This window comes from Melanostigma gelatinosum (assembly GCF_949748355.1).
Source record: "Melanostigma gelatinosum genome assembly, chromosome: 21".
Lineage (NCBI taxonomy): Eukaryota > Metazoa > Chordata > Actinopteri > Perciformes > Zoarcidae > Melanostigma > Melanostigma gelatinosum.
In genome coordinates this window covers 5,959,246-5,967,404 of record NC_136654.1, presented here as the reverse complement: position 1 = coordinate 5,967,404, position 8,159 = coordinate 5,959,246, and the positions used below count along the sequence as shown (strand labels likewise).

The 8,159-nt window shown below is 42.4% G+C and overlaps 1 protein-coding gene across 5 annotated transcripts; it reads right to left on the bottom strand.

Moving 5' to 3' along the window:
* Positions 1–1,309: 1,309 nt before the first annotated feature.
* On the bottom strand, positions 1,310–7,572 carry abi3b (ABI family, member 3b). Of its 5 annotated transcripts, none has more exons than XR_013772973.1 (11): positions 7,331–7,572; positions 6,982–7,149; positions 6,321–6,500; positions 6,097–6,158; positions 4,590–5,613; positions 3,967–4,024; positions 3,639–3,885; positions 3,377–3,497; positions 2,225–2,287; positions 1,892–2,108; positions 1,310–1,431 (listed from the first exon to the last, which is right to left on the bottom strand). XR_013772973.1 is itself a non-coding variant. In XM_079293705.1 (5 exons), the coding sequence occupies exons 1-5, from the start codon at positions 7,472–7,474 to the stop codon at positions 5,211–5,213; spliced, it is 957 nt and encodes a 318-aa protein (XP_079149831.1). In that variant the 5' UTR covers positions 7,475–7,572; the 3' UTR covers positions 4,353–5,210. The 5 variants fall into 5 exon arrangements, 1 of the variants encoding a protein (XP_079149831.1); XR_013772974.1 differs by having other exon boundaries at positions 4,688–5,613; XR_013772975.1 differs by lacking the exon at positions 6,982–7,149.
* Positions 7,573–8,159: the final 587 nt, after the last annotated feature.

The following is an 8,159-nucleotide window of genomic DNA, read 5'->3' as shown; positions in this document are numbered from 1 at the left end:
GAAGTGTCATGACTCAGCGCAAATCACCAGCCTCATGTAGAGCGTCTCTGTACAAACTCAGTGTTCCTCTGTTGAGCCGAATGTCAAGTTGTACTTTATTTGTCAGAATTGGGATAATTGAATTGCTATTTGTTCAGAAGGGTTTAGAGTTGATGATGAGGTTTAGTGCAATAGTGTGAGTGAGTGAGTGTGTGTGTGTGTTATCATAGACGTGATGATAGACTTAGAGTAAAGAAAATGTTTGCAGACAGCGGTGCTCTACTGAAGGATATTGAACTCTTTAGCCTTTCCTGCCAAATGTTTGTGATAAAAACTCAATATTTTACCATTTGATCATACAGTATGATTGTATGTGCTCATACGTGTGCTTTATATTATGTCACCACTGATTTGAAAAACAAACGGCAATAGATCACTTTAAAGAAAAACACATAGGTGCAATACATTTACTCTACAGACACACTAGCCCATTTTGCGTTGATTTGCAGTCTCGATTTGTTTTTTTTTCCGTTTTAATGTCGGTTACATTTGTTTCCCTGTGCTGGTAAACGTGTCTGGTTTTGTTTGACGGCGAGAAGACTCAGCGAATGGATCACAGTGTCCAACTACTTCCTGCTTGATCCTGTTGTTGTTGTTGTTGTTGTTGTCTTTGTAGCACTGAGAACAGCAACCAAAAAAATGAAGAAAAAAGCTGAAGAAGTAGCCTACAGTATGCACTGATTGTATAATGAAGGCAAACAAATTACTAAACATTACAGGTCGGACAATTATTGGAAATTGTCATGTTTTTTGTTTTTTTTGATGTACAAAGAGTAAAGATTTTATCAGTGGCTTGAAATTCACACTTACTTTTGCCTTGACATGGTTCAAAAGCCAAGGAAACACTGTTATCACTGTACGTGTTCCTTAGAATTTAGAGAAAATAATACTGGCAACTCATTAAATATTTATTTCACTTCCCTCAAACTTGTAAGTACTGTATTGTAATAAAGAGTATATAGTATAACATGGAGAACCCCTTGGTGCTTTGATGATTCTGCGGGTGTGTAGACAACTACACTGTAGTTTTGATGTTCATATTAAATGTTTTAAAATGTATATTGCTGCGCTGTCTACAGATAATATGAATGCAATTTATTTTAAAGTTAAAATCACAGTATAAAAGAAACAACAGTATTTTTCAAAGTACACGGATAGAAGTGACGGTGCGTCGGCGTGAGCGGTCAGTTACTGTGGATATTAGCCGATGGAGGCCTGCTGCAGCCTCTGTGGCTGTGGGGGGGTTCGGGTGCTGGATGAGGGTTGTGGGGTTGGACGCAGAGCTCCTGTGGACGTCGTCCAGTGATGAGGCGCCGGAGGCAGCGTTATCGGGTACAGCTCGAAGGCGTGCGGCGAGCCCCCTGGCCAAACACTCGTCAGCTTGGGGTCGAACTGCATGAAAGACAGTGAAGTACAACAGTACTGTCGCAACACAGTTCATTTTAAAAACGGTTACAGTCTCTTTTACTCGATATTTCAAATCGTATAATAATACAGAAAGCTCTACTACCCTTAGAAAGAACACAGAGCAGTTTTCAGTGTGAAGGGAATAGTCCATTTTGGGAAATATGCTTATTGGCTTTCTTGCTTGAGAGTAAGATGAGAAGATTGACACAATTTTTCTCAAGCAATTAAGCATATTTCCCAAAATTTATATCTTAAACAAGTGTTGATTTTTTTTTGGGGACATTTAAATGGAGTTAAAAAATATTGATTAGAGAATCCACTTACAGAACCACAATATGTCTCTGACTACCTAGGAACTCCTATATGTTATGAATATGAGTGAATGACAGGCGAGTAGTTTGAGTCAGTTTGCAGTGAGTGAGGGTGACTGTGAGGGCAAACACACCAGTGAGTATGGGGGTGGGTGATCCACAGTGCTGTACCGAGGAGGCAATCTGTCCTCTTCTGCCCGATCTTCAGGGTAAGAAACCGTGTAGAGCACTGAAGACGAGTTGTCACCATGCGGCGTCGGCATGGTGACGTCGTACGCTGCTCGTTTCCTTTTTGCGTGACAATAGAAGCAGAGGAGCACCACAGCTAGGGACACCATCAGGGCCGGGAATCTAGGAGCACATTGCCATCATTTTCAAGACTTGAGTTATTTTTGTGTCTCAAAGCAAAACAAAAAAGTCCCTTCCTGTGTGGAGGGATACATTCTTGGCTTTATTAAACTACTTACAGATATTGGACGATATTCACTGCCACAGTCATGGCTGGAATTGATGTCAAATTGCTGACATTACTGTGAAGGGGAGGGGATCAAAAACAATACAATTATGTGAAAAATGTACTTTTATTGAAATGAGAATAATGTCGATTGAATGCTACATCTAATTACATCCACAATCTGTTCTGGAATACAACAATCAAGTTTTAATTCCTGTTAAATGGCTACAGTATAGGTACAGTGAAAGAACGACTGACAAGTCAACTGACAATCAGTGAGTTGGTGTGAGCTGACATCACAGGATATGATGATGTGTCAGCCTTTACATCTTCAATCGCACACAAACAATTGTTCCACACGAACTGTCCAATCACAGTGTTGTGACCTGAAGCTTTTCACCAACAATTATTCCACTTTAAAAACCCTTAAACTGCTCAGCACTGCACAAGTAAAGTTAAATCAAGACGTTCGGAGTTTAAGTAGCATCAATGACCAGCCTACGGTTTGACTTTATACCGTTTGAGTTTAACAACGGACAGTGGACCTTCATCCTATAAATCTTTTGCTCATTACAACAGTATATGGAAAAAACAAAAAATAGAATTGACATAATTCTAACATATGTCACATTAACGATACAGAATTGGAAGATCCGTGGATCAGTATGTTACAGTGGGATGAGTCCTTACCGTATTTGAGAATCCAAAACAATACAGAAACTGTCCTGCCCTCAGGATTGTTATCAAAGGATTATGTGTCACTTAGGGAAGTGCACAACCTGAGCAGCTTTTACAGCATTATTGTCTCTTTTAAAGACACAGGACTTAGAGGTGTGCTCATGTGTCTTCTATGTTATAGTGTGTGAAAAAACGAAATGATAGATTTGTGAAAGACTGCTATTTATTGCAGTCAACCAATAATTATGGCTTCAGGGGACAAATATTAGACCGCTGTTCTGTCTCTACAGAGACAGTTGTATCCAAACTTTGTCATAATAGCGACAAAAGAGTGATGGCTGAATTCTTGGCACGATCTGGCCTGAAACCCATCTTCCTACTTTGCTTTTCAGGAAAATCAAACTGAACACTATTGTTGTAAATTTCAAGTGTGACTCCTTAAAATGATTTTATTCACGAGTATAAATTAATTTAATAAATTACATACAAAAAAGGAACCACAGTACTGAAGTGGAGGAAGAGGAAGACGAGGAAGATCAGGCTTGCTCTGAGTAAGTCGGAGGATCTGTGTATGACGGTGGGGGGTCTGGATGGGATGGTGGGTCAAGCTGCAAAAGAGAGAGACATTTAAACAGAGATGATGCAATTTGGCTGCTGACCATGAAATCTCGTAAAACTGTTTCCAGATCATCCTCATCATGAAATATGATGAACGTAAGAAGGCGAAGAAGATGCATACAGCGCTGTACCCTGTATGGAGGAGGTGGACTGACGTCTCTTGAGCAGTACATGGGAGGGTTTCTGGAAGGAGGCTGAAAATATATGTCAAGTGCTTCCTCGTTTTCTTCTTCCACCCGATCCTCTTCATACATGGGGATGACGTGCACAGATGAAGAGTCAGTGGGCCTCGGGGGCCAGCCTTCTGCTTCTCTGTGCTTCTTTGCGAAATGGCAACAAAAAACCCAAAGAACGATACCAGCGCACAATATGGGGATCCTGAAATAAAGGACAGCTTACACGAGCAGCACGCATACAATAATGTATGAATACGACAAATGAATCTGAGGGAATACTTACTCAATCGCAGGATAAAAAGTGACCATGGCAGTCTTATTTTCCACATCAGCCTTCACACCTGAGGAAAAGGACAAATCAATTTTTAAAGTTGAAGATCGTAACTCCATTTCACTCATTTTGTCATGCAGGTTCATGTTGTTTTGCAACACCGTTGTACAGGTCAAAGGTAGCTCTTTATCTCTTTGTGTCCTTAAATCACACAGACAGAAACAAAAGTCTTGAAGGAAGATTTAATTACTGCGAAAGCTGCACAATCCTGGAATGTATATCCAACACGGTACAATTCGTTTTTACGCAGACACGCAGACACTGACGCAACATATAGTTCAAAGTTAAAACTGTGCAGCATGTGTAGCTTTTATGGCACGTTGCCCCATGAAGGATAATAAAGTTGAAGCTGGGTCGATTAAAGTAAAAGTAATCAGCGGTAAAAGGCAGTGGCTATTTCCTTTCCATTTTTGATGAATATACAAGAATGGGCCTCGTACGATGAGACTGCTCCTACGGTTTCAGGCCTTTAACAAAGTCAAATACAAAACGGAACAAAGAAACATTATTTAACAAGTTTGGATTAGCTGTCTCGGACTTATTTGAATGACTTACATGCTGAAAACAAAGCTTACCTTCCAGTACAAGCCATGCGGAGCAGGATAAGTAGAGCCTTGACTCGCAACAGATATTTTTATAGCCTCATTGACCTGTTTAAAGTAGAAGAACTCACCGAGGCTACAGCCGGTGACGTAAACGACTTATCATTGACACTGCTCTCGCCACACAGCAGACTGACGGTGGGCTAAAGGCCGCTGGCTGTTAAAGGGACTCCTACTGATTAACATAGATTGAGATCGACAACACAGAAAGGTAATGAGGGGGAAATCACAAAACAGGACGACACAAGAGTCCCTGTTTCAGCTTGTTTCTTTGGAATGCACTCAAGGTATAGTTGAAACATGTTGGAGGTATTTCTACTGCAGCTCTCTGCGCAGCACAACGTTTCACTTTGAAGGAGGATTTTCTGTCCCAGAGAAAAAGTATCATTTGAGGCTCACAGTGAGCCATTTAACACATGTGAAAGCGCTCAAGGTAAACCACTACACGCACTTTTTCAAGCTTTTTATTCATGCTGAACGTTGCTCTCAGGCCCGGAAATATTTCCATGCAGCTGTACATGTTTTACACATGTTGATGGCAAAACCCAGCGTGCCTGTGAGTTAGAACAAAACCATCCAATAACATAATGTTCATTAGCGTAGGAGAGGGGGAGGGGGTGGCGGCACCATACCGAAGGTGCCAGTGTGAAGGGGTGGTGGTGGTGGTGGAGGAGGTGGAGGGGATGCAGCTCCTGCTACAGGAGGAGGTGGAGGCGGGTAGGAGCCGTTTGATGGACAGCTTGGCGGTGGAGGGGGAGGCGGGGGGAGACATGTGGGTGAGGTGGAGAAGGGCGGTGGTGGTGGTGGGGGGAGGCCAGTGTCCATGGAGGAAGAGGGAGGTGGTGGTGGTGGTGGTGGAGGGGGAGGGGGAGCGGGCATATTGGGGTCCAAATCAGCAGTAGGAGGAGGTGGGGGAGGCGGGCTGCCGCTGATGGGGTCGGAGGCGCTTCGCAAGGTGGGGACTGATGGTGGAGGCACAGCAATGCCCAGACTGGATCTGCATACACAAAATAGACCTTCAGCTACTGTGAGGCAGCATGAGAGTGACACAGTTTAGATGCTGAAGGAACAGTTCCACATGTTGGGAACATTGTTATTTTACTGACCAATGACACAACATGATATAGAGTTTAGAGGTTTAGAGGTGATGCTATCGGTGTTTCTTTTTTCTTCAGACAGAGCCGTGCTAGCTGTTTCCAGTCTTTATGCTACACTGAGCTAAGCTAACCAGCTACAGGTTGTTGCTCAATATTTAACGGACACACATGAGGGTGGCCTCGATCTTCTCATCTAACTCTCGGCAGGAAAGTGAATTTGCATTTTTCCCAAACTGCTTCTTTAGTCCACAATAGAGAAACCTTTCAGACATGATCATAATTGATACAGGTCATGCTATGCCCATATGATAATAATCAGTATCGCAGTAGAGTGTTTAATTGTTGCTAATAACAGGGAAAAGGAGAACTTTATCGATACGTACACAGAGTATTCCGCAGTAGTGAGTGTGCTCTCTGTTCTCTTTCTGGGCTGCTGCTCAGCGATCTGTGGGGAGAAGATGAATGAAAGATGAAGGTGAAAAAAAAAAAACATCCACTGGGACTTCACTGTGGAAAAGGGGGGGATGCATTGTGCTCGGCATCCTTAATCGAATGGGAAATAATGAAAGGTGTGTGGACTCGAACACAATTCTGTCTTCAAATTTACCCCAAAACAGTGGCCAGTGAAGTCCAAGATGGAGAACGACAGTGGCACCCTTGTGTAGCTGCTCTCTGCCTCCTTGCCTGAAGTCGGTGGGGTCATGTGCTTGGAGCGGCTCCTGTTTTTGGGAGTAGTAAAAGTACCGATCTCTCTCCTGGCAACCGTCTCGAAGTGGATAGCAGCAGCCTGGACCAGAGCACAGTGTGAACACAAGATTTTCACACCACTTGTCCCCTCGAGAGAGTTTCTTTCTTCTCTCTCAACAATGAAACAGACGGTTCACAGCGACCACACTGACCACAGATTAAAGGACCTGCCAGTAGAACAAATGCACCGTAACTATACAACCAACAGTAAGACTCTAGATATTTGTATTTTAGTTTGAGTTCCTGAAGGTGATGCATGCAAAAAACAAATGCAGATCACTAATTTATTCAAACAAAAATAAAACCACAGTTATTCTTAACCTAGTTATATGTCACTTTCCGCAGTGAATACAACTTTTATTTCTTTATTTTTTTTCTTCATTTCAACAACTAAAGAGCAGACATGGTCCAACCTTCTATGGACTGTGCCGCGGATGTTATTATCTTTTGCCAGCTATATGCAAGGGTCACATCACGCAGACCTCAGGTGTGGCGCATTGAAGGTGGAATGTGCAACTCACCAGTGACAGCAGGTTGACTGAGGACTCCATGTCACTGATCTGCATGAACTGGGAGTCCAGCAGCCTCAGCAGGGTGCTGGCCAGACTGTTGATCTGGTACGACACACTGGCCAGAGCCTGGGCAGCCAAGCCCTTGGCCTCCTCAACAGCCTTGGTTGAATCCTCTGCCTGAACGAATATATATATATATATATATATATATATATATATATATATATATATATATATATATATATATATATATATATATTACATATGTTGTTACACGCTTCAAAGGCTTCTCGAAAATATCTAAAAGTATGCCATAGTTGTGCTTTTAAAGGGCACTTTTTTTATGCGCATAACTCACCTGGAGAAAATTGTTCTCGCAGTAATCTGCGACGCGGAGGAGGTTGCTGTGGTTATCAACAAGATCCTTCCTGCCAGCTGGCGCTTCTTTAAATATCCGAGTAATAACTTCAGAAAAGTTATTTTTCTCCGTCATTTCTCCCATTTTGGCGCTGCCTGCTCAACAAAACCCTGAAACAATGGTTTCCTCTCGCTGTTGAGGAGGCTGTAAAACCTCTTTTGGCAACAGTCAGCCAGCGTAGGGAGTTGTCATGTCGGCGGTAAAAGGCGGAATTACCGCAGGGTAAAGATTTTCAGAGCAGCTGGTCTCAGGGCAGGGCTCGCTGCATGAGGTCCATATCCATTGAAACAGGTGAGCAACCATGATGTACCTTATATACACATATACTGTATGTGTATTCATCTTTATAATATCGTCACAGAGGCAATACTGTTATTTATATTACAACATAATGTATGTAATAATGTGACACCAGGTGTGCATCGCGTCTCACGAGCCACTTGTGTTATTTATAAAAATCCGCTAGAGGTCAGTGCAGTGATGCATGTGGTTAGCTTAGTCGGACGCAAAAACAAATCCCAGTTGCGGATGCTGATTGCATTTTCCTCCGGGTTTGTTGACACGTGGAGCTGAGCGTGAGAGACTTACATAACGATGAGTTGAGTATAATCACATTGATTTTTTCCTGTTTATGTTCTCTCGATGTTGGAGACATCATATGAAACGTTTTCAATTCATTTTTAAGGTTGCTTTTTAGTCTTCCCCATTAAAGGTGTATTTTGAGTGTGTATTATTTGCACAAGGTGTATTTGACAGTTCATATGACAGT

What these genes read in the sequence shown, in the direction of transcription:
- abi3b (XM_079293705.1), bottom strand. Translation starts at nt 7,474, where the DNA reads ATGGGAGAAATGACGGAGAAAAATAACTTTTCTGAAGTTATTACTCGG. An exon ending in CAGTCAACCTGCTGTCACTG is followed by an intron (nt 6,501 to 6,981) that starts GTGAGTTGCACA and finishes GCTCTGGTCCAG; the next exon opens with GCTGCTGCTATCCACTTCGA. An exon ending in ACTACTGCGGAATACTCTGT is followed by an intron (nt 5,614 to 6,096) that starts GTACGTATCGAT and finishes TTGTGTATGCAG; the next exon opens with ATCCAGTCTGGGCATTGCTG.